The 26916-nt window shown below is 41.7% G+C and overlaps 1 protein-coding gene across 10 annotated transcripts in view; it reads left to right on the top strand.

Annotated features, from left to right (window-relative positions):
• The window catches only part of zdhhc14 (zinc finger DHHC-type palmitoyltransferase 14), a 632056-nt gene that overhangs the window by 589543 nt on the left and 15597 nt on the right, over positions 1–26916 (top strand). For all 10 annotated transcript variants that reach the window (XR_010963685.1, XM_067989121.1, XM_067989120.1 and 7 more), the window contains 3 exons: positions 9704–9781; positions 12423–12499; positions 13046–13135. Coding sequence is in view for 9 of the 10 variants with exons in the window: in XM_067989121.1 (XP_067845222.1) it covers positions 9704–9781; positions 12423–12499; positions 13046–13135 (245 nt within the window). In the remaining variant the exon portion in view is untranslated. The remainder of the gene's footprint in view (positions 1–9703; positions 9782–12422; positions 12500–13045; positions 13136–26916) is intronic.

The raw sequence follows: 26916 nt of genomic DNA on the forward strand, positions 1-26916 counted from the left end.
TGCCTCGTGATTCTTTTAAACATTGTCTGGGAAAGCACGTTTCCTTAGTAACAGTTTTTTTCTTATCAGTGGGTCTGTACCTAGTCTCAAGGCTATATAACTGTCTGTTAGTCAGACAGTTATCTCATAAGCAGACAATAGCGCTTCTGTGTGTCTTTGGTGAGAACTAAAACATAAGCTTTCTATTATATTCAGCTGGTCAGCTAACATGGTCAACTTATCCATCATGCTTTTCTTTTTTTTTGTTTTAAGGGTATTAGGAAACTAATATGGTTTAGGTGTATTAGAAAGTTAATTTGGTCAGGCATTTCTCTATGGTTTTCCACATTCCCCCCTTTTGTCCTATCTATATATATATATATATATATATATATATATGGACAATACTCCAATAGAGCATTATTCCACCCAGACATTCAAATTCCTCCTGCACCTCATCCTGTGTCACCCCTACTTGCACCATCAAATTTGTGGGCGCTATATGTGTACCCAGATTGGACATCATAACACAGCAACATTTGACAAAGCAATAGGCTATAAGAATTATAACAACAAATATGACTAGTCCCTGAACTAGAGAAGTCCCACTAAAACCTAGCCATCCTGTTGCCCAGCCCCAAAGAGTGAATGAAGGGGGTTGCTTGAATTTCTCAACTTCCCTTTGAATGTGATCGGCCAAATTAGTAATATTCTCTGAAATATCAGGTATGTAGGTACAACATTCAGATCCAATTAGTGCGCATGCTCCTCCTTTCTCTGCCAATAGGTAATCAAGGGCCATACGGTTTTGTAAGGTGACCGTACGAATGGCTATCATTTCTGCGCTTATTTCCTTTAAGGCTTCTGCCGTATCATTAGCAACTATTTCCCAGATTTTGGCTAATTTAATAATTTCTCTGGTGGCTATGCTCACTCCCCACCTAGGGAAAGCAATGGCCCAGCAGGATATTGAGGCAGGGATGATGAGTGTCGGACATATGGGATCACATATCCCAAGTAACATGATCCTGTCCATTTTTGAAGCAACCATGGGTATGCCTTGTGGCCACAAATAAAGTAGGTTTCATTATACGCAGTAATTGCAGGGGAATTCTTTACGTTTATTCTATCTATGTAAATTTGGCCACCTGTGCAAGGTTTCCATCTGATGGTACTACTGATGCTGGTTTCTGTCATATTTATAGACTGAGTGCAATTACTCCATCCCATTACATCACCCCCTACTGAATTCTTACTCAAACATATTGCTCCATTAGTTCTTGGTGTATTTGTAAGGATTAGAAAAGGAGGTTTATGGGTCCGATCGTAATTAGGTTGGTACCACCCCCGAAATTTGGTTTCACATTTTGTTGTGATTGTGTACTCCTTCCATTGCTTTCTCACAAACATTGTCTTACTTGTTCTCGCACTCATCCAGCCACTATCTCGCATTCTGTTCCCATTAATTTCAATTTGATTTATTACCCACTCTGCTATTTCTTGGGAAGTTAGGGGGACTGGTCTGAGTGGAATGCCTCCCTTGGATTGAATTGGGATATGTGAGCACACCCAGCAACTAGACATACCCTGACGCTTTGCATACATTATTGACATGCAGTTCCCTTGAAACACGATTGAGTCAACTTGCAGCAGGGGTTGTAGCAGGTTTTATGCCAGTTCCCACCCACACGATCAGGCATGCCGAGCCAATTATTCTCATATGATTTAAAAGTTTAGGACATGCCATGCTGCAACAGTCTCTTATAACAGTTTAATTAATCAGTCAGTTTTTTTTTGTACGCCACCGCCGGGGTCCTTGTATGGGCATTTATGGGTTAATTAATCAACTACTAGGCCTGACCTTTGTACTCGAGATTGGGACCCACCCTTTTTTTCCCTTAATCCAAATTTTTATCCCTATAATATCCTCTTAGATGCTGTACCTCATCTTAACCAGGTTCCCTTCGTGTTGGCCACCAGTCCGGGTGGAAGAGAGGCAGAGCATCTGATAATCCTATCAAACTATGATTGTCTTCCCTTTTACATGCACCTTACCCCAGCGGGTGCTACTCCTGGTACCATTAAGATGTGTTCTTAGTTGAAATCACAGAGACAATGGGAACATTCTCACCCAGGCTCTGTTTTACTATCTTTGCCAAACCCTTCATCCTCTGCTTACATTTATTACATGCCATGAAAACCAAGAATCATATTGCAACAAACTGCACTACGACTAATACATGTGAAATTAATCTAATCTGAGGATGGATCTGTATATTCAGTCCCCAATTCCAGAGGTCATCTCACCAAGTGGTGACTTTAATTTGGTCAATGTCATGCTTAATATTAAAGGCAGTTGCTATATCACTTATCACAGATCTTTACTTCTCCATATTTGTCTATCTCTTTTACGATGTCCACCTCCATTCCATGTCGTGCTTTGTTTTAACACTTGAGTTAGGAGGTATTGATATAATTGTTGAGTTTTCTTAGCATTCTCAATGCGAGTTATATAATTTGTCAGGGAAGGTCTCCCCTCTTTGGTCAGATCTTGTATTGGAGCTACTATTCGTGAATAGTTTCAAATAAAATTGAATAGCCCCAGAACTTGTTGCACTTCCTTATAAAACTGATAGGCGTTTAGTACCCTGTGTCAGTACATAGCTCAAGTAATGGACTTCCAATTGTCCAACCTATGCTTTCTCTTCATACGATTTGTTTTACATTCCTTTCTTATCAATTTTTTTTCACTGTAGCATTGTCTGTGTGGAAACTTATATCTCAGTCAGTTGTAGCCTTTGGCATTTCTGAGTAATTGGGTCAATTTTAATAACATAACCTATACCAATTGTTACCTCATGTTCACCTGTGTTCTGGGCAAGCCTCAGACAGTTCTCAACCGACTGGGTCATTTCTATCTGTTTGAACTGCTCTTGGCATGACAGTCTGGCTTCTTGGGATGGAAGGGGTTAACATTAACTGGCTCTCGTGGTAGCAGTAATGTGATACTTCTCCCTCTGAGATTAAGTTTCCGCATTCCATTCCACCCCGCCAGACACTCAGCAAATTGATTGTGTCTTCAAATTTTCTCCTCACACAGGTTTGACTGATTTTTTTTTTCTTCTCACATTTGTGGATTGCTTTACACTATATATTTTGCACACTATTTTTGAGATTTATTTTAATCATAGTGTTTTCTCCAATGTTTATTATTAACCAACTTGTTTGCTTGCAGCTTCTTTACTTTCTTTTCAGACTCTGGTTTAGCTTTGCAAACAGCCTTTTCCCTAATCTTATCTTTCAGACGACAATTAAAATCCAATATGATCATTATCACCGTCTCTTTTTTTTTGTTAAAAACCTTAAGGGGTAGAGGAAGAATCAATCACAATAGCACAAAATGCTTCGAAGATCAAATTAATTTATAACCAGAGATCATCCTGCAACTGTAACTTGTAATTCTTTAAAGCTGCACTTTAAATGCAAAGGTTGTTGCTTGGTGAATTGAAAACAGATGTCGGTGTCCTTGGAAGGGGTTAACTTTTTTTTTGTAACAAAACGACGGAGCCAGATATCAGATTCACGCAGCGTTCTCAGCATACGTCAACGTAATTTTCACATAAATTCTTTTTTAAAAAAAAATTCATACCGGGAAATAACATCTCCCATCGTACATTTTAGATTATAGTTAGTCGAGTATTTCCAGTTTGTTGTGATCAACTTTTGTTTAGGTTCCCCTCAATTTTCACATTGCTTCGTAAGTTTTATAATTTGCTGTCCAATTCATTTTTTTTTCACATACTTTTAGTGGGTATGATTATAACCAACTCTCCGAGCTGTTCCAGCTTTCCGACTTTTCCTATCACGGTGATACCAGATAGCTTTTTTTTTTATCTGTCCCGTTAAATTTTTTTAAAAACTTTTTTTTTTAACCACAGCCAATCACAAGATAAAAATTCAAAATGCCAATTTTCTTTTTTAAGATCCCATGTCTGGAATTTGACATGCTCACATTTTATAAGAACCAGAATTTAATAGGTCACTTAACCTCAATAACTCCAATTTTAATTCAGCAATCTCAGAATTAAACACAAGACAAAACAGATACATTACACAAAAGAAGAAAACACGTAAGACGCAGTAAGAAGGGGGTGTGGCCCACAACACCGACAGAAAACACTCACAATCAGGACAGGCTTTTTAAAGAGACAGTACACTGAAAACAAAAGAACCTTTCTTTTTCGGGTCTCTGTCTTTCAAACATTTTTCTAATCACTTAACTCTATCCACATTAAATGTGCCGTCTTCAGGAAAAGGATTTTTTTTTAGTCCTGGTCCATTTGGACCAAACTATCAACTCGTCAGTTATTTCTTTCCCAAAGTTTCTGTACATGTAAGCAGCAGGTGTTCCCTTTTGAGGGATTCTATTTACAATCGCTACAATGTACTACACAACGATATAACGATCTCCTATCCGCACTTGATAACTCAGCTGATCAGACAAGACGTCATGTGTTCTCTACACCTACTTTAGGGTCCTGGCCTTAATCAAGACCTATCTTAACCATCACAATTCTATACTTGATAATTCAGCTGATTGGACAAGACATCATGTGTTCTCTACACCTACTTTAGGGTCCTGGCCTTAATAACCAGCTCAGGCTAGGTGCGTGAGAGAAACGTCTGCACTTAGTTGAATCAGCTGACTTACGCAAGATTTTTTTCAAACGTGCTTCTTCCCTTGAGCAGGGGGAACACTGTTTCGTATAAGTGCTTCTCCTTTTGAGAAGGGGGAACACTATTAGTGTTTCTATCTAAACACTTAATTTAGGTAAACCAGAATTTCACACTTTTCCGAATCCGCGCCATCCACACCAGTCTGCGTTTGTCGCCACTACAGACTTGTAATTTCACACTTTTCCGAATTACGCAACATCTAGTCTGCGCTTGTCCAAATTACAACTTCACACTAAGAATTTTTTTAAACAAGTCTGTAACCTGGTTACCTTTTTTTTCTCTTTTCCTGGCGGCTCTTTGTCTTTTTCACTAGCAGCTGACAGTCTGTTGGTCCTTACAGCAACCTCAACATCACTCTAGTATCACCGGTATCACAGATCTACTCTCTCAGCCCGTTACTACAACACCGCAGCTGACAATATCGAGTAATCTGTCGCGCGTCTCTCTTTTTTTTTTCCCTTTTTATTTTCTCCTTGTCTATATGAAACACATTTCCCATGATTGCCTTCCAATTCCAAAAGGCAAACAGAAGAATTAGTCACGTCAGTTAATGCATACACTTATCAATCGCTGTGTGTCTGGGTTCGTACAGACAACTTGTGTCCGTACTTACCAGGGATCACAAGCGATCTCGGTGGGACCTCCAAGAACTGTCGAAAACTTAATTACCTATTATATACAATGCATTAACTCCAAACACTTATTTTCAGACAAGTAAGAATTTTAATTAAAATAAACTTGAGCTCAAGGGAAGAGTGTCTAAAACAATGGTTAGAACAACCTCTTCACTGTACATACGAAAACAGTTCATATTTATACAGTTTAATTAGTAATGTCTGTCTATCATAGAATATGGGCGTACATGTACATTCTTTATTAGTTCAAGTGGTTAGTCAATCAAAATAGGGAACCCACCCTCTGGTTCCTCATGACTGCCTCGTGATTCTTTTAAACATTGTCTGGGAAAGCACGTTTCCTTAGTAACGGTTTTTTTTTATCAGTGGGTCTGTACCTAGTCTCAAGGCTATATGGTCATTCATTTCTGTTAGTCAGACAGTTATCTCATAAGCAGACAATAGCTCTTCTGTGTGTCTTTGGTGAGAACTAGAACATAAGCTTTCTATTATATTCAGCTGGTCAGCTATCATGGTCAATTTATCCATCATGCTTTTCTTTTTTTTTTGTTTTAAGGGTATTAGGAAATTAATATGGTCACCTTTATGGTTTAGGTGTATTAGAAAGTTAATTTGGTCAGGCATTTCTTTATGGTTTTCCACACAAGGGTATTAAGGGAAATAGTATTAAGGAATATGGAGCTAGGTCACAGGTCCACCATGATCCCATTTGAATGGCAGACCAGGCTTGACGGGCTAAATGCCACTGTCATTTGCTGCCTCTTGATATGCGCCACCATCTCCTGCAAGAAAGCGGGACATGTGTCTGGGTGATGTGCCTGTCATGGTTGAGTAGCTGCCTGTGTGTGTGGCCTGTGAGTTGTGGGTGGGTGGCTTGAAACAGTAGTAATGTGTAAGGGTGAGAGGAAGCATCTAGTTGGAAGAGTTGAGTACTGATGGAAAGAGTTTGTTGGTATGTAGGGGATGGGTGTGCAGTGTGTGGTGCAGTTGGTAGGAGACGCCTATGACAGTTGACCTCACTCACCTTGACCACTCATGTTAAAGCATTGAACTTCTTCCTGCACTGCATCCATGTTCATGATGCTGTGCACCTGGCATTGACTTCGTCCCCCGCTGCCTCCTATTGCCTTTTGGATATATGTCTGGAGGGCCTCTTGCCACCCCCCCCACCCCCAGCGCATATAGGATGTTCCCCGTCCTGTCCACCTCTTGCGCCAAGGTCTCCAGTGCATCAGCAGACAACCTTGGTGCACGCACTCTTGCAGGCCTGGTACCAACTCAGATTGGCAGATTGGTGACGTCTGGCGTGCAGATTGGAGGATGTGGGATTTAGTAGTGCGCAACCTTTATTCAATGTTTTAACATAACTCATCAGAGTGTAAACATAGGGATGGGACCTGCATCTGTGTTTTATGTTTGCGATGTCTGATCTCCGTTCAGACTCCGTGCGGACAGTAGACTGTTATTTTCATCAAATAACAGGTAACAGCTACCTTTAAGAGAGTTCTAAGAAACATCCTCCCTTGAAGAGATTGAGCTCCCTCATGTGGTGGAAAGTGCTAATTGGATTGATTCCATGTGCAAGGCCTGGAAAGGTACGCTGATTGCAGGTAAGTCCTCGTGTGGGCCGAAACTTGCATCCTGGGGGCCATTGGGCACGGGGTAATAGCACATCACGCTACCTGCGCTCAAAAACGGCCCCTATCCAAATTTTTTCCCCCTATGTCTCATCTCTTTCAACTTGTGTTTTCCCCTCCCTTTTTAAAAGTTCTCTGGTGTCATGCAATAACCTTTGGCTGGGTGGGTGGATGACCTACTTCTGGGACTTTTGACTCTGCCGCTGTCTACAGATTACAGAACACTACAGTTTAACAAAACACCATCAAATACAAAACATTTCCAACTGTTATCTAGATTATTCCTGCATATATTAGTCTTTTCTTTTAAAGCCCAGAAACTGTTTGAATGCAAGCTTTACTGAGGAAGGGCTTTGCACAGGCATGCAAGCTCTTGGATCACACACCAGCGTAAAGCTCTGTTTACAGTAGCAGTTTGATGGGCCATGTTCTTATGTACACGAAGCTACATACAGTCACATTCTAATTAGCATATTGGGCCACCGATATTGTCCGTGCTCTACTGAGGACTGTTGAACCGATTGAGGATGCCTGATGCTATCTTGGTGAAATGAGGCCATGTAGGATGAAGGAAGTATAGGACTAAAAAAGAAAGGAAGTAAAACTTTTCATTTACTCTATTAAGATTGTATAGTAATCACCTTGGTATGTATTTACTTATCAAATTGAAAGTGGTTCTTCATCTCATCATGAGTACAAACTTCTCTTCCCATTTTTTAGGTTCCCTGATGCCATGTGCCATTGTTTGGCTGGGTGGGTGGGTGATCTGCTGTTGGGACTTTTGACAGTACTGTTGTGTACAGACCACAATACAGACAAGCTAGATGGCATTAACTATATTTCAGTCTGCCCTGTAATCTTGGTTTATTGATCAATCAGTAACATGTCACATCTATCTCCTGAGAATGAAATGCACTAAAGGAAAAAATACAATTCAACAAGAGTGTGAAAAAAGCATTGTTCAAATAGCTGGAGATCAGTGCTACCTTCAGAGTCTTTAAGGAACCACTAAATACAAATTATTTTTCTCTCGTGGTTGAGACTACCCTTTTAAAGTGTATATGTCTGTGTAAGTGTGTGTGTTTTAATTTTATTACTTCTGCTTCGCGTTGTTCACCTTATCTCCTTTGCCATCCTCTGTTGCAAAAGCAGCTACTGGAAAGTGAATGAGTGGCTTTGGATGCCATCCTACTTGTCCTTATGGACAGACCGCAGACTTCTACTCTGCACCTGCCTGTGGTGCAAAGTAAGGTTGGGAGTCAATATTCAGGAGATCATTAGCACAATACCATATCCTGCCACCCTATGGCATCATGAGTAGGTGCTGTAAAGCTCAGTCTCAACTGCCATCCCTTGTGGCTCATCATTTTCTATAGAGCAGTGGAATGTCAGGAGCAGAGATTGGCTGCCCAGCCTTGGAAACAATGCAGAAATTACTTCCCTGATGATGAAGCCTACCAACTACTTTAATTCAAACAAAACACATTAAATAATGGGTAGGGTTTGCACAAACTCCCCAGGATAAATGAATTGCTGTGAAACTGGAGATATTACTAGGTGTAGATTTTATTTTAAGAAGTCTTTTTGAATGCATTGCTTTTGATGACATTAAGTAGTTGCTATTGTACCCTGCACCAAATGCATTTGAACAAATCTCACTTCCTCTTTGTAATAAGTGAAAAATAGAACCAAAACCAGACAGATAGGATCCTGAAAATACAATAAAGTTATCTCTTCAGTATTTTGGCCTGTATTGGTTGTAACATGTTGATATATCATAAATGTACAGAAAAAAATGTACGGTTGCAATTCTGTTTGTTTGTGTATGTGATCCGAATCCATCCTCCAGTAGCAACTACCTAAGAAAGATAGATCAGCATATTTTCTAAATGGTGAGAAGCTAGGAACTGTGGATGAGCAGAGAGATTTAGGGGTCCAAGTATAGAAATCGCTAAAAGCTAGTGGACAAAAAATAATCAAAAAGGCTAATGGAATGTTGGCCTTTATCTCAGAGGGATGGATTACAAAGAGGTGGAAGTTATGTTACAGCTGTACAGAGCTCAGGTTAGACCCCATCTGGAGTCTTGCATTCAGTTCTGGGCACCGCACCTTAGGAAGGACATATTTGCCTGGAGGGGGTGCAGCGCAGATTCACCAGAATGATACTGGGGCTAAAAGGGTTAAATTATGAGGACAGGTTGCGTAGATTCGGCTTGTATTCTCTTGAATATAGAAGACTAAGGGGTGATCTAATTGAGGTGTTTAAGATGATCAAAGGAGTTGATAGGGTAGATAGAGAGAAACTATTTCCTCTGTGGGGGAGTCCAGAATAAGGGGGCATAACCTTAAATTTAGAGCTAGGCCATTCAGGGGTGATGTCAGAATGCACTTCTTCACACAAAGGATAGTGGAAATCTGGAACTCTCTTCCTCCAAAAACTGTTGAGGCTAGGTCAATTGAAAATGTCAAAACTGAGATTGATAGATTTTTGTTAGGCAAGGATATTAAGGATTACAGAACTAAGTTGGGTAGATGGAGTTAAAATACAGATCAGCCATGATCTAATTGAATGGCGGAACAGGCTCAAGTGGCTGAATGGCCAATTCCTGTTCCTATGTTCCAGAAGAGCTGGAGACACTTTTTTGTGCAATTCGTATTGACTGCATTCAGGAATGAAGATGTTCTGTGCTGACTGTGTTCTATGTTCTCCTAAAGCACTACCTAAGGAGTATCAGAAGATAGGAAAAGCTCTGCAAAACCTTTCACAAGTCTTCACAACCAGTGGTTATGAAGGTAATGTGTTATTGTTAATTAGTCTTTCAGGTATTTTGCATGCACATTTGCTAGCTGCCAACTGAAGATGATTGTAATCTAATATGAAGATTAGACTTCAAAATAATATGAGCATTGGACTTTATACTGTGATATTCTAACTTTTAAAATTGTTGAATTATGAATGCATTGTTAATAATGGCATCATTTTTGTTCAGCCTTTATAAGCCTCTGAAGGCTTTGAAAAACCTCTTTTATCTGTCTCTCCCTGCAGCCATATTTGGTTCATACTTCTTTATGCAGCATTCCTTGACTGAAATGGTGGGTATATAACCTATCCCCAGGCCTCATACAATGATTCTGTATAGCTGGTAAATAGTATGAATGTCATTGGACTGGGGCCAGGCCACGGTGAATGGCTGTATGATATTGCTGGTGACTCACACCCTGTGTCTACACTGACTGATATTCAAACAGTCTGATTTAACAGCAGATTGCTTTTTGTCTGACACTTTCCTGGATGTGGACAAAATATTGCTTCTGTTATGTCTCATACAATCATATATATTAGACAGGTGCATCATATCAGTGAATCTGGTGTGACATCATTAACATACGTATAGAAATTAATGTAATCCTTTCGTTGGAGCCGTGTCGTTGTCAGCTCTTAGAACTGAAAAGTGAGGTTTTGAAGGACATAAAAGCCCTACAACTTGAAGTCTTTTTAATGCTATATTTCATTCAAGAATCTTTTGGCCTTACTAAGAGAATTAATGTATGCTTTGTGTCGAGGTAAATTTTCCTTTTTGGCAGGACTTGAATGGCCTTTGTGAAATTAAACATTTTGGGGGAATAATCGGATAAGGGTCCGTTCTGGGCGATGGTAGCCTGATGCGCTAACACCCCATGCCTGAAGGACCCTGGGCAGCCAAGACGCAAGTTTGGACCCAAGGGAGCACTTACCTGCAATCAGCATTCCTTTCCAGGCCTTGCATGTGGAATCAATGCAATTTGCACTTTCGGGAGAGCTCCATTTCTTAAAGGGAGGACGTTTATAGGAACATAGGAACAGGAGTAGGCCATTCAACCCCTCGTACCTGCTCTTAGAAATCTCTTAAAGATAGCTTGTACCTGCTATTTGCTGAAAATAACAGTCTGCTATCCGCATTGAGCCTGAACAGAGATCAGACATCGCAGACGTAAAACACAGATGCATCCCTATGTTTACACACTGATGAGTTATGTTAAAACATTGAATAAATGTTGCGCACTACTAAGTCCCACATCCTCCAATCTGCACGCCAGACCTCACCAATCTGCCGATCTAAGTTGGTACCAGGCCTGCGATAGTGCATGCACCAAGGTTCTCTGCTGATGCACAAGAGACCTTGGGTACAAGAGGTGGACAGAAGGAGGGACATCCTATATCCACAAGAGGCCCTCCAGACATATACTCAAAAGACAGTGGGAGGCAGCGGGGGACGAAGTCAATGCCAGGCGCACAGCATCATGCACATGGATGCAGTGCAGGAAGAAGATCAATGCTTTGACATGAGTGGTCAAGGTAAGTGAGGTCAACTGTCAAGTGGCATCTCCTACCAACTGCACCATGCACTACACCCCCCATCATCCTCATACCAATAGACTCTTTCCATCAATACTCAACTCTTCCAATCAGATGCTTCCTCTCGCCCTTACGTATTACCACTGTTTCAAGCCGCCCAACCACAACTCACGGGCCGCACACACAGGCAGCTATTCAACCATGACAGGCACATCACCCAGACACACGTCCTGCTTTCTTGCAGGAGAAAGTGGCACATATCAAGAGGCAGCAAGTGGCCGTGGCATTTAGCCCCTCGAGCCTGTTCCACCATTCAATGAGATCATGGTGGACCTGTGACCTAACTCCATGTACCCATCTTAGCCCATATCCCTTAATACCCTTGGTTTACAGAAATCTATCAATCTCAGATTTAACACTCACAAGTGAGCTAGCATCAACTGCAGTCTGCAGAAGATCGTTCCAAACGTCTCCCACGCTTTGCGTGTAGAAGCATTTCCTCACTTCACTCTTACACGTCCTGGCTCTAAATGTTAGGCTATGTCCCCGCGTTCTAGTATTGAAGTCTCGGACACCTCAAAAAACAATTATAAATGTCTCGGCAGCCAGAGGCAATAATCCAGCCACTAACCTGTAAATCCTGCATGGTCCCTTTAAATAGTGACGGTGGGGGGGGTCCTCCAGGCACTCGAAGACACGTTTGGATGGTTGGGGTTAAGACTGTGCGTTGAGTTGAGTGTTAAGTCCCAAAATGCTGTGTATCACTTTAAATCAGCGTTGCACACTTATTGAAGCCATTTTTTCCATACTTTACATGATTCCAGCGTTCCTTATCTGCGCCTGCGCTAACTCCTATACCAAGATGGCGTCTGGCGCACATCACGCAGGAAACGTGCGCGCACATCCAAGACACCATCTTGGATGTCTGAGAGGCTGTGTAGCACTGAAACAACGGGTGCTACACGGTCCAATTTAGCGCCCTTGGTGTCATTTGTGAGTTATCTTTTTGCAGAGAATTTCTTTCACAGTAAATCTATCTGTCATAAGATTTTCAGTACAGTTGGCCGAAGAATTCCCATTCATTGATTTGTGTTCCAGGTGAACCCATTTTGACAGATCCTTTAACTGAAGCAGGAAAGACATACGAAGAAATTGCTAACCTCTTTGCAGAACAGGTACCAAAATGTTTTTAATTTGAGTAGCTACATTGGAAATGTAAAATAACTGTGTGACATTTATAATAACAACAACATTGGACTTTATACTGTGATAATATAATGCAACAGTAGCTTTTTAAATGTGAATTATAACTTAAATCATTAGTGTGGTGGTGAAGTATATTGGAGCCACTCATACTGCATCAAGGAATGAGCGGTAGGATATTGGTTCAGACTTGCAATTTCTGTACATGCTACACTTTGGAGCCGGGCTTTGTCTCGGTGAGAACACGGTAGGAATAATTTATCTCTGGCTGCTCTTGTGCCACGGATGGTGCATGGCATGAAAAGGTCAGAGAAGAGAAGTATGAAAAAAGAGAAAGAATTGACTTTGGCAAATACAAATGACGTGCGATATCAGTCTATATAACATTGTTCTTTATCACACTGGAGATATTAGAACTTGAAATGATGAAAGCATATGGTAGAAATCTGAGTGCAAAAGCTGCTTTTGCTACATAGTACAATTATGCAGAAATGCCATATAAACTGTGTTTTTAACAGCCCAAAAAAGACCTGCATTATTTGATGGAAACCAACCAGGAATACAAAGGATTACTAGGATGTTTCCCTGATATCATTGGTGTACACAAGGTAATTTTTTTTAACTTGGAGGTTTTTTTAATGTGGAATCAAAATGTTCCAGTGCAGTTTTTTTTGTCGCTGGTTAGATGGCAATAAAAAACTGACGCAAAGGTGAGGCAAAATTAATCTAAAGAAAAACATAGATTAATTGAAAGTGATTGTGAAAAAGATTAGGAAACTGTACAACAGATGATATGTAACCTGTGATATGTGAGGCTGATTTTACCTATTGGAGTATGGGCAGACTGTCTGTTCTTGTTGGCGGAAGGCCCGAGCTCTTTAGAGGCCTGGGCCTCATTTACATTCTGCCAGCAAGCTGTAGCTGCCAAACAGGCACCCCGCTGCAGCTCACCGGTTCTGGATGTCAGAGCCTGGGATGAGGAAAAGACGATTGTGGAAGGGGGGTGGGGGGGGCGGCGGCGGCGGTCGTTGGACAGGGCAACAGGTTATTTTATGTCTGCTCAAGAGGAGCACATTTTCTGCTCACCGCCTGGTACAAATGGGCACATGCTCCACCCATTTGTAGTTCAAAATTGCAGTCGGGGTCGTATGTACATCATAGGACCCTGATGAGGTTCCTACCTGCTTCAGTTGGGTGTCTGGGCTGCCCTTGTAAAGACCACAGGCAAACTGATGGTGGGCAGGATTGGAGCAGGGATGGGGGTGTAAGTACAGCACTAAGATTTTAGGGCTGCTACCGCCCCATTCCGCCAGGCACAGCGAGTTTAAAATCTGCCCTAATATCTCAACCTGAGCATTAATGACTCCAGTTAAGGTTGTTCAGATTATGAATGTTTTCTCCTGTTCTCGTTTTACAAATATTTGTGCTAATCAAGGTGAGGGATATTTGTGCTGAAGAACATAACCATTTTCCACTATTAATACCCAAGATTGGCATGGATACTGTCAAGTCAGATATATATCATATCTAAGTTTGCCGATGACACAAAGATTGGTGGCATTGTTAACAGTGTAGATGAAAACATAACAGTGTCAATGAAAACATAACAGTGTAGATGAAAACACAAAGCGATATTGATAGATTAGGTGAATGGGCAAAACTGTGGCAAATGGAATTCAATGTTGGCAAATGTGAGGTCATCCACTTTGGATCAAAAAAGGATAGAACAGGGTACTTTCTAAATGGTAAAAAGTTAAAAACAGTGGATGTCCAAAGGGACTTAGGGGTTCAGGTACATAGATCATTGAAGTGTCATAAACATGTGCAGAAAATAATCAATAAGGCTAATTGCATACTGACCTTTATATCTAGAGGACTAGAGTACAAGGGGGCAGAAGTTATGCTGCAGCTGTACAAAACCCTGGTTAGACCGCACCTGGAGTACTGTGAGCAGTTCTGGACACTACACCTTTGGAAGGGCATATTGTCCTTGGAGGGAGTGCAGCGTAGGTTTACTAGAATGATACCCGGACTTCAAGGGTTAAGTTACGAGGAGAGATTACACAAATTGGGGTTGTATTTTCTAGAGTTTAGAAGTTAAGGGGTGATCTGATCGAAGTTTATAAGATATTAATGGGAACAGATATGGTGGATAGAGAGAAACTATTTCCGCTGGTTGGGGATTCTAGGAGTAGGGGGCACAGTCTAAAAATTAGAGCCAGACCTTTTCAGGAGTGAGATTAGAAAACATTTCTACACACAAAGGGTGGTAGAAGTTTGGAACTCTCTTCCGCAAACGGCAATTGATACTAGCTCAATTGCTAAATTTAAATCTGAGATAGGTAGCTTTTTGGCAATCAAAGGTATTAAGGGATATGGGCCAAAGGTGGGTATATGGAGTTAGATCACAGATCAGCCATGATCTTATCAAATGGTGGAGCAGGCACAAGGGGCTGAATGGCCTACTCCTGTTCCTATGTTCCTATATGCAGAATAGTCTCTAGTCTTGCTTCAAAAATTTGCCTTAAAGCTAATCTGAAGAGAGTATCCCCTACTGTGAATTTTTCCTTTTTCCATACTAGCTACTCTGTGTGTGGCCTATTTGAGCACACTTGCCAATTTTAATGCTAATTAGTTTGAAAATTGCAAGTTTTTTGCAGTGATACCTTGCTCACCAGACATCAGATTGACAGTGTTCAAACTAATTTACATAGGATCACTCAGCTGGTAGAGTGGGTAGAGGTGACCAGAGACATACAGGTCTCTTACAACCAGCAAACGGAGCAAACTTTTATCCAGTCATTCTGGGCTGGATTTGAGTCCAGGTTTCAAAGATAAAAGAACAATGTGCTTACCCACCATACCACTCTTTCCCCTATACAGTACAAACTAATATTTGAACTGATCATGGATCCATTAATTTGCACAGTGCATAGACTAAACTTAAATGACTTCATGACTGCATGCGTACTTTAGAGTAGAAGAGCACAGACACTTACGGTTTCATAAAAGCGGCGCGAGAGCGGCGGGGATATAAAGCATGGAGGCCCGAGATTAAAAGCGGCGCGAGCACAGCGAGAGCGGCGGGGATATAAAGCACGGAGGCCCGAGATTAAAAGCGGCGCGAGCACAGCGAGAGCGGCGGGGATATAAAGCACGGAGGCCGGAGATTAAAATCGGCGCGAGCACCGCAAGAGCGGCGGGGATATAAAGCACGGAGGCCCGAGATTAAAAGCGGCGCGAGCACAGCGAGAGCGGCGGGGATATAAAGCATGGAGGCCCGAGATTAAAAGCGGCGCGAGCACAGCGAGAGCGGCGGGGATATAAAGCACGGAGGCCGGAGATTAAAAGCGGCGCGAGCACCGCGAGAGCGGCGGGGATATAAAGCACGGAGGCCCGAGATTAAAAGCGGCGCGAGCACAGCGAGAGCGGCGGGGATATAAAGCATGGAGGCCCGAGATTAAAAGCGGCGCGAGCACAGCGAGAGCGGCGGGGATATAAAGCACGGAGGCCGGAGATTAAAAGCGGCGCGAGCACCGCGAGAGCGGCGGGGATATAAAGCACGGAGGCCCGAGATTAAAAGCGGCGCGAGCACCGCGAGAGCGAAACCAACTCAACCACAAGTAGAAATTTGAAAGAGTGACGTCATAATCAGCGCAGAGAGAAAGGAGTGGCGGAACCCGAGGGAATTAAGATAAGTATTGAGGATAAAGAATAAAGATCTACGAAAATCTTTCAAAAAAATTGAAATCTTTTCTAAAAAAATAAAATAACTAGACTAACTAAGTAAATAAACAAATAAAAATTAGAAATGGCAGTGCAGGTTATGTGTCGGGATTGCAGTATGTGACAGTTTGTGGACAGCAAGACTGTCCTGGATTGCCATATCTGCAGTAAATGTCTCTGGCTTGAGGCACTCCGGCTCAGAGTCTTTGAGCTGGAGTGTGAGTTAGAGACACTCCGACACATAAGGAAGGGGAAGGAATATCTGGACAGTTTTCTCCAGAATCCAGTCACACCTCAGAGGATAGCACAGGTACAGGAGGGGAAGAATGTGATTGGTAGTCAGCATAGTGGGAACAGAGGGGAGATAGAGGAGGAGGTCCCACAGACACTAGTTCTGTCCAACAGGTACAATGCACTTCATACCTGTGAGGATAAGGAAAAATACTGTTGGAAGGACAGCCAGAATGCTGACCAAGGCACCTTGGAGCATGAGGCTGTCCAAGGGGAGGAGGTGCAGTGTAGGAAAATGGTGGTAGTTATAGGAGATTCGATATTTACAAGGATGGATATGATTCTTTGCAGTCAGGATTGAGAGTCCCGAAGGGTGTGTTGCCAGGGTAAGGGACATCTCGAAATGGCTGGAAAAGAATCTGGAAAGAGAGAGGGAGGGTCCAGTTGTTGTGATCTCTGTCGGAACCAATGATACAGGAAAAAATAGGGAGTATCAGGAGTTAAGAACTAAATTGAAAAGCAGGAGCCATGTGCGAATTGGCATAGGGACAAACGGATCAGGAAAGTAAACATGTGGCTGAAAGATTGGTGTGGGAAAGATGGGTTCCTTTTCATGGGACACTGGCACCAGTACTGGGACAGGAAGGAGCTGTACTATTAGAATGGGCTGCACCACAACCAGGCTGGGACCAACGTCCTAGCGGAAAGAATAGGGTGGTTAATAAGACTTTAAACCGATAAGGGAGGGGGTGGGGGGGAGGGTTCATGCAAAAATATTCGTAAAAAAGATAAAACATGAGTAAGAAAAAAAGGGACCAGAGTGAAATTCAGGCCAGTGTTGTAAATACTCCAGGTCTGGGAAACAATAAAACAACTGAAATAAACATAGCAGGAGTAATAAATAAGAAAAATGATACAGTAAAAAGTGTAAAAGTGAAAGGAACAACTACCAAAGACGATTTAAACTGCCTATATACAGCAATGTACACAGCGTCTAAAATAAAACGGGGGAACTGGAGGCAATAATCCAAAGCGAGGAACCAGATGTAGTAGGAATAACTGAAACATGGCTACATAAAGAACAGGACTGGCAACTAAATATTGCAGGTTATAACTTAATCAGAAAGGATAGGGAAAGTGGGGAGGGGTGGAGTAGCTGTACTAATCAGGGATAACATAATGGATGTAGAAAAAAGCGAAATAACTAGAAGCGAAATAACTAGAAACTAAAAGCGAAATATGTTAGGATCAGATCAGCCATGATCTTATTGAATGGCGGAGCAGGCTCGAGGGGCCGATTGGCCTACTCCTGCTCCTATTTCTTATGTTCTAACTAACAGGAGGATAGAAACAGACTCCATATGGATTGAAATAAAAGAAAAGAAGGGATCAATCACACTTATAGGGGTATACTACAGACCACCTAATGGAAAGGAGGTAGAGGAAGAAATATGTAAGCAAATATGTGAAATGAGTAAAGGGCATAGAATAATAATCATGGGAGATTTTATCTACTCCCAAATAAACCGGCAAGAAGAGGTCGGTAATGGGGTACAGGGAATGAAGTTTTTAATGTGTGCAGGACTCATTTGTAAATGTAGAAAGCCCAACAAGAGAGGAAGCACTGCTGGAAAATGAACAAGAACAGATAAGAGAAGTAAGTATAGGGGAACATCTAAGCAAAGCGATCACAACATAATAAGGTTTAAGGGGATGAGAATGGAACTAGGAAAAATAAACTGGAAGAATTTACTGACAAAGTATAGAACAGCAGTGGGAAACATTCATAATGGTGATCAAGAGTCCAGGAGAAATCAGTAGTAGAGAAAATGCTGGAATCTATTATTAAGGACGTAGTAACAGGGCAATTAGAAAATCTTAATATGATTAGGCAGAGTCAACACTGTTTTATGAAAGGAAATCGTGTTTGACAAATTTATTAGAGTTTTTTGAGGGTGTAACTAGCAGGGTAGATAAGAGGGAACCAGCAGATGTAGTATATTTAGATTTTCAAATGGCATTCGATAAGGTGCCACACAGGAGGTTGTTACACAAGATTAGGGCTCATGGGATTGTGGGATGGATTGAGGATTGGTGAACGGAGAGTAGGAATAAATGAATCATCTTCGGGTTGGCAGGTTGTAACTAGTGGGGTGCCGCAAGGATCAGTGCTTAGGCCTCAGCTGTTTACAATTTATATCAATGACTTAGATGAGGGGACCGAGTGTAATGTATCCAAATTTGCTGACGATACAAAGCTAGTGAAAGTAGGCTGTGAGGAGGATGCAAAGAAGCTGCAAAGAGATCTGGCAGGTTAAGTGAGTGGGCGAGAAGGTGGCAGATGGAATATAATGTGGGGAAATGTGAAATTACCCACTTTGGTAGGAAGAATAGAAAAGCAGAATACTTTTTAAAAGGTAAGAGACTAAGAAATGTTGGTATTCAGAGGGATTTGGGTGTCCTTGTACACGAATCACACAAAGTTAACATTCAGTTACAGCAAGTGATTAGGAAGGCAAATGGTATGTTAGTTTTTATTGCAAGGGGGTTGGAGTATGGAGGTCTTGCTGCAATTATAGAGGGCACCAGAGTGAGACCACAAGTGGAGTACTTCACTCAGATGGTTGTAAATCTTCGGCATTCTCTACCCCAGAGGGCTATGGATGTTCAGTCGTTGAGTATATTCAAGACTGAGATCGATGGATATTTGGACATTAAGGGAATCAAGGGATATGGGGGTAGGTCGGTAAAGTGGAGTTGAGGTTGATTGTCAGTCATAATCTTATTGAATGGGAGAGTAGGCTCGAGGGGCTGTATGGCCTACTCCTGCTCCTGTTTCTTATGTTCTTATGAAATATATCCCACTAAAAAGCAAGAACAAACCAACCAGTAATGAAACACCATGGATGAATAAAGAAATAACAGCAAAATTGAAACTAAAGGAAAAGGCATACACTAAGTACATAGACAAAAAAGGAGAGGATGACAAAAAGGAATATGAAAAGGTTAGAAAAGAAGCCAAAAAAACAATTATTAAGGCAAAAAGAAATCATGAAATTAAATTATCAAGGAATATCAAAAAAAGTAAAGTATTCTACAGACACATAAATAACAAAAGAAAAATCAGGATAGGGATAGGGCCACTAAAGGATACATACGATATACTCACAGGCAATGACAGCAAAATGGCAGAAATATTAAATAATTACTAATGACGTGGATCTTCTTAGAAGAGGAGATCAAAAAAGACGTAAAGGCATTTAAGATAGAAAGGGGGGAGATAATTGATAAACTAATTAAACTTAGAGAGGATAAAACCCCAGGTCTGGATGGATTGCATCCGTGCATATTAAAGAAGTTAGGGAAGAGATAGCAGAGGCACTATTAAATATATAAAAATTTATTAGAGAAGGCAATAGTGCCAGAGGACTGGCGGACAGCTAATGTAATTCCTATATTTAAAAAGAGAGATAGAACAAGTCCAGGGAACTATAGACCAATTAGCTTAATGTCGGTGGTAGGAAAGATAATGGAATTCATACTCAAAGATGTAATAGAGTATCATCTAGAAATATAATAAAGAATAGTCAGCACAGATTTCAAAAGGGAAGGTCATAGGAACATAGGAACAGGAGTGGGCCATTCAGCCCCTCGTGCCTGCTCCACCATTTGATAAGATCATGGCTGATCTGTGCTCTAACTCCATATACCTGCCTTTGGCCCATATCCCTTAATACCTTTGGTTGCCAAAAAGCTATCTATCTCAGATTTAAATTTAGCAATTGAGCTAGTATCAATTGCCGTTTGCAGAAGAGAGTTCCAAACTTCTACCACCCTATGTGTGTAGAAATGTTTTCTAATCTCACTCCTGAAAGTCTGGCTCTAATTTTTAGACTGTGCCCCCTACTCCTAAAATCCCCAACCAGCGGAAATAGTTTCTCTCTATTCCCCTTAATATCTTATAAACTTTGATCAGATCACCCCGTTAGCTTCTAAACTCCAGAGAATACAACCCCAATTTGTGTAATCTCTCCTCGTAACTTAACCCTTGAAGTCTAGGTATCATTCTAGTAAACCTACGCTGCACTCCCTCCAAGGCCAATATGCCCTTCCAAAGGTGCGGTGCCCAGAACTGCTCACTGTACTCCAGGTGCGGTCTAACCAGGGTTTTGTATAGCTGCAGCATAACTTCTGCCCCCTTGTACTCTAGTCCTCTAGATATAAAGGCCAGCATTCCATTAGCCTTGTTGATTATTTTCTGCACCTGTTTATGACACTTCAATGATCTATGTACCTGAACCCCTAAGTCCCTTTGGACATCCACTGTTTTTAACTTTTTACCATTTAGAAAGTACCCTGTTCTATCCTTTTTTGATCCAAAGTTGATGACCTCACATTTGTCGACATTGAATTCCATTTGCCACAGTTTTGCCCATTCACCTAATCTATCAATATCGCTTTGTAATTTTATGTTTTCATCTACACTGCTTACAATGTCACCAATCTTTGTGTCATCGGCAAACTTAGATATGAGACTTTCTATGCCTTCATCTAAGTCGTTAATAAATATTGTGAATAATTGAGGCCCCAAGACAGATCCCTGCGGGACTCCACTAGTCATATCCTGCCAATGTGAGTGACCTACCCATTATCCCTACTCTCTGTTGCCTTTTGCTCAGCCAACTTCCTAACCAAGTCCGTACTTTTCCCTCGATTCCATGCTTGACCAACCTTATTGAATTCTTTGAAGAAGTAACAGAAAATGTGGACAAGGGCAATGCAGTAGATGTAATAGAATCATAGAAAATTTATGGCACAGAAGGAGGCCATTCGGCCCATCGTGTCCACGCCGGCTGAGAAACAAGCCTAATCCCACTTTCCCGCATTTGGTCAGTAGCCCTGCAGGTCACGGCTCTTCAGGTGCACATCCAGGTATTTTTTAAATGAGTTGAGGGTTTCTGCCTCTACCACCCTCTTAGGCAGTGAGTTCCAGACCCCCACCGCCCTCTGGGTGAAAACATTTCTCCTCATTTCCGCTCTAATCCTTCTACCAATCACTTTAAATCCATGCCCCCTGGTTATTGACCCCTCCGCTAAGGGAAATAGGTCCTCCCTATCCACTCTATTGAGGCCCCGAATAATTTTGTACACTTCAATCAAATCATCCCTCAGCCTCCTCTGTTCCAAGGAAAACAACATTTGGATCTTCCAAAGGCCTTTGATAAGATAGACTCATGACAAAGGTAAGAGCATGTGGAGTCAGGGGAAAAAGTAGCAGAATGGATAGCAAGCTGGCTACAAAACAGAAAACAGAGAATAGGGGTTAAAGGTAGTTACTCACACTGGCAAAAGGTGGGAAGTGGTGTCCCACAAGGATCGGTGCTGGGACCGCTGTTGTTCAGCATATACATAAATGATTTGGAATCGGAAGTACAATTTCAAAATTTGTGGACAACACCAAATTGGGAGGGTATAGTTAATACTGAGGAGGACTGCAACAAAATACTGAAGGACAAAAATAAAATTGCAGAATGGGCATGTAACTGGCAAATTAATTTAAATATAGATAAGTGTGAGGTGGTACATTTTGGTAGGAATAATAAGGAGGCCATATACTCCTTGGAAAATAAGAGTCTAAACGAGATAGAGGAGCAGAGGAATTTAGGGGTATGGATACATAAATCACTAAATGTTGCTTGGAAGTTAATAAGACTATAAAAAAAGCAAACAAAGCAATGGGGCTCATTTCTGGAGGGATAGAATTGAAAAGCAGAGAAGTTATGCTAAACTTATACAGAATCTTGGTTAAGACCACACTTGGAATACTGCGAACAGTTCTGGTCTCCACACTATAAAAAGGATATAGAGGCCCTGGCGATGGTGCAAAAAGATTTACTAGGTTGATACCAGAAATGAGAGGTTATACCTATCAGGAAAGATTGAACAGGCTGGGGCTCTTTTCTCTAGAAAAGAGAAGTCTGATGGGGGACCTGGTAGAGGTCTTTAAGATTATGAAAGGATTTGATAGGGTAGATGTTGGGAAGATGTTCCCACTTATGGTGGAGACCAGAACTAGGGGCCATAAATATAAGATAATCACTAACAAATCCAATAGTGAATTCAGGAGAAATTTCTTCATCCAGAGAGTGGTAAGAATGTGGAACTCACTACCACAGGGAGTAGTTGAGGTGACTAGCATTGGTGCATTTAAGGAGAAGCTAGATAAACACATGAGGGAGAAGGGAATAGAAAGATATGTTGATAGGGTTAGATGAAGAAGGGTGGGAGGAGGCTCACATAGAGCATAAACACAGGCATGGACCTGTTTGGCTGAATGGCCTATTTCTATGCTGCACATTCTTTGTAAATTCACCAATCTTGCTAAGTGGGAGGACAAGTCATTTTTAAAAAAATTGTATAAGATCTTAGGCTATTTTTAAATAGGGCCATGGAGCACAAAACAAAGAGGTAATGGGAAACTGGTACAAATCATTGATTGGACCACTGTTAGAATATAGTGTTCGGTTTTGGGTACGCTCATTTAGGAAGGATGCAAAGGGTTGAGAAGAGATTTACTAAAATGATATCAAGGATGAGAGCTTTAGTTACGAGGAGATACTAGAAAAACTGGAGCTTTTTTCACTGGAACAGAGAAGGTTGAGGAGATCTGAGTGTTACAAATTAGGAGTGCTTTTGATAAAGGCAAAGAGAGAAAACCTACTTGGTTGATGAGTTGGCAACCAGGGGGCATTAATTTAAATATTGGGGTAAAAGAGGCAAGGGAATGGGACTAAATGGAGAGCTTTATCAGAGAGCCAGTAAAAGAAAGAACTTGGATTTATATAGCGTCTTTCACGACCTCAGGATGTCCCAAATTGCTTTGTATCCAATGAAGTACAGTACTTATGAAGTGTAGTCACTATTGTAACATAGGAAAGGCAGCAGCCAATTTGCACACAGCAAGGTCCCACAAACAGCAATGTGATCATGACCTGTTAATCTGAGGGATAAATATTGGCCAGGACACCGGGGAGAAATTCCCCTGCTCTTCTTCGAAATAGTGCCATGGGATCTTTTACGTCCACCTGAGAGGGTTGACAGGGCCTCGGTTTAATATCTCATCCAAAAGACGGCACCTCCAACAGTGCAACACTCCCTCAGTACTACACTGAAGTGTTAGCCTCGATTTTTATGCTCAAGTCTCTGGAGTGGGACTTGAACCCACACCCACCTGACTCAGACGTGAGAGTACTACCAACTGATGGATGTTGTCTTGTAAAGTAGAATCTCTAATATCTACAGTAATAATGGATCTCCCCCTTCAAGTCTCCATATTTTGGTCTTGCAGGTGTGATACAGCAATATGGTAGGCATAGGAATGACGACAATTACAATATAAATAGGAAATAAGAACATTATATAGTTTTATTAACACAAAAAGATTAAATATAAATAACAAAAATGATGAAATCTCTCGCAAGACTTTATCCTGTGAAAATTCTGGTAGTTAATCAGGATGGCAGAAAATAGAAGTGTGGTTAATGAAAGTTCCTCTATAGTTGAATGTGTGACCAGAACATCTTAGTTGTTGTACTCAGTACAGCACTCAAAATGAATTCCTCCTCTTGCCTATCTATAAGTTCTGCTACAATATTCATCCAATGATGGTGGCAGCCAACGCAGGAAGTAATGTGTATCCAGTTTAACATTCCCTCCTGTTTACAGTTACAATTTCAAACAGATTCAGCATGTAACTGGTATTTAATGGAGAAGAAAACTGAAGAGCTAAGTACTACGCATGTTTAGTATGTTCCAGGAGGTGGTCACCCCGAAGCCACTGAGCATTCAGGAGAATAGTAAGTTGGTGACCAGTAGGGTGGGAAGAAGAGGCAGGGAGTGCAGGAATCCTCTGGGAGTGTTGCATTCTCAAACTGGTTTTCAGTGCTGAAAGATGAGGGTGATGACACCTCGAAGGAGTGCAGTCCAGAGCAAATCCGCAGAACCATGGGGCAAAGGACTGCACAGGGAGGCACAGCAAAGAGTAGAAATGCAATGGTCATAGGGGATTCAATAGTCAGGGAATAGACAGCCGTTTCTGCAAACGCCGACGTGAGTCTAGCATGGTGTGTTGCCTCCCTGGTGCCAGGACAAAGCATATCATAGAACGGGTATAGAACATTCTGTGGGGGGAAAGGGAACAGCCAAAAGTCATGGTCCATGTTGGAAGGAAAAGGGTTGAGGTACTGCAGTCAGTGTTTCAGGACCTAGGGAGGAAGTTAAAGAGCAGGACCTCTAAGGTGGTAATCCCCGTATAGGAGCAGTAAGATAAGGCAGATTAATGCGGGGCTGGAGAAATGGAGAAATACAGGAGGAGAATGCTTCAGATTCCTGGGGCATTGTGACCAGTTCTGGGGCAGGAGGGACCTGTACAATGTGACGTGTTGCACCTCAACAGGGCTGGGACCAAAGTCGTTGTGGGGAGGTTAACTAGTGCTGTGGGGGAGGGTTTAAACTAATTTGGCAGGGGGAGGGGCACCAGGATGAAGCAGTAGAGAGGAAAAACAAGAGGTCTGGCCGACACAAACAGCATTAGAATAAAGGGTAGTTCAGAAATAGGAGGGATCAGACAGGGGGGGAAATGCGAGGCAGAAATGGGTTTGGAGTGCATAAAGCGTAGTAAATAAGGTTAGTGAGCTGCAGGCACAAATTGCCACATGGGATTATGATATAGTGGCAAAGGTATTAAGGGATATGGGGCTAAGGCGGGTATATGGAGTTAGGTCACAGATCTAACTCATAATCTCATTGAATGGTGGAACAGGCTCGAGGGGCTAAATGGCCTACTCCTGTTCCTATGTTCCTAATAACGGAGACCTGGCTCAAACAAGGGGAGGATTGGGAACTTAATATTCCTGGCTATAAAGTATTCAGGAAAAATAGGGAAGGAAAAAAATGAGGGGGTTGTCAGTATTGATCAAAGATACTTTTACAGCACTGGAAAGGGCTCAAAGACAGAATCTATTTGGTAAGAAAGAAAGAACAATAGAGGAGCTATTACGCTGCTGGGTGTCTACTATAGGCCACCAAATAGTGGGAAGGAGATAGAGAAGCAAATTTGCAGGTAAATTTCGGAACGATGCAAGAACTATATAGTGATGATGATGGACTTCGATTTTCCTAATATAGACTGGGAAATTAACAATGTAATTGGCAAAGAAGGGGAGCAATTCCTGAAACGTGTACAGGAGAACTTTCTTGATCAGTATGTTTCCAGCCCATAATGAGGAAGCAAACAGTACTGGATCTGTTTCTGGGGAATGAAGTGGGACAAGTGGAGTATGTCTCAGTGGGGGAACATTTGGGAAACAGTGATCACAATATTATCAGGTTTAGAATCATTATGGAAAAGGATAAGGAACAATCAAACGTAAAAATATTCAACTGGAGGAGGGCTAATTTCAGTGAGTTGAAAGGCACAGGTGGACTGGAATCCAAGATTGGTAGGTAAAACAGTAAGTGAGCAATGGGAAGCCTTCAAAGAGAAGATAGGGCCTACTCCATTAATGGTAGGGCGTTGGGGAGAGTTATAGAACAAAGAGATCTAGGAGTACAGGTTCATAGCTCCTTGAAAGTGGAGTCACAGGTGGATAGGGTGGTGAAGAAGGCATTCAGCATGCTTGGTTTCATTGGTCAGAACATTGAATACAGGAGTTGGGATGTCTTGTTGAAGTTGTACAAGACATTAGTAAGGCCACACTTGGAATACTGTGTACAGTTCTGGTCACCCTATTATAGAAAGGATATTATTAAACTAGAAAGAGTGCAGAAAAGATTTACTAGGATGCTACCGGGACTTGATGGTTTGACTTATAGGGAGAGGTTGGATAGACTGAGACTTTTTTCCCTGGAGAGTAGGAGGTTTCGGGGTGATCTTATAGAAGTCTATAAAATAATGAGGGGCATAGATAAGGTAGATAGTCAAAATCTTTTCCCAAAGGTAGGGGAGTCTATAACGAGGGGGCATAGATTTAAGGTGAGAGGGGAGAGATAAAAAAGGGTCCAGAGGGGCAATTTTTTCACTCAAAGGGTGGTGAGTGTCTGGAACGAGCTGCCAGAGGCAGTAGTAGAGGCGGGTACAATTTTGTCTTTTAAAAAGTATTTGGACAGTTACATGGGTAAGATGGGTATAGAGGGATATGGGCCAAGTGCAGGCAATTGGGACTAGCTTAGTGGTATAAACTGGGCAACATGGACATGTTGGGCCGAAGGGCCTGTTTCCATGTTGTAAACTTCTATGATTCTATAGCTCGGGTATAGACTGGACACATTCCCACGAGGGTACAAGGAAGGGTATCTGAAGCTAGAGCTCTCTGGATGCCTGTCATAAATGTCAGGCTCATAATACAATAGAGAACCAAGCCAATACAGAAAG

The sequence above is a fragment of the Heptranchias perlo genome, chromosome 8, assembly GCF_035084215.1.
Source record: "Heptranchias perlo isolate sHepPer1 chromosome 8, sHepPer1.hap1, whole genome shotgun sequence".
Taxonomy (NCBI): Eukaryota; Metazoa; Chordata; class Chondrichthyes; order Hexanchiformes; family Hexanchidae; genus Heptranchias; species Heptranchias perlo.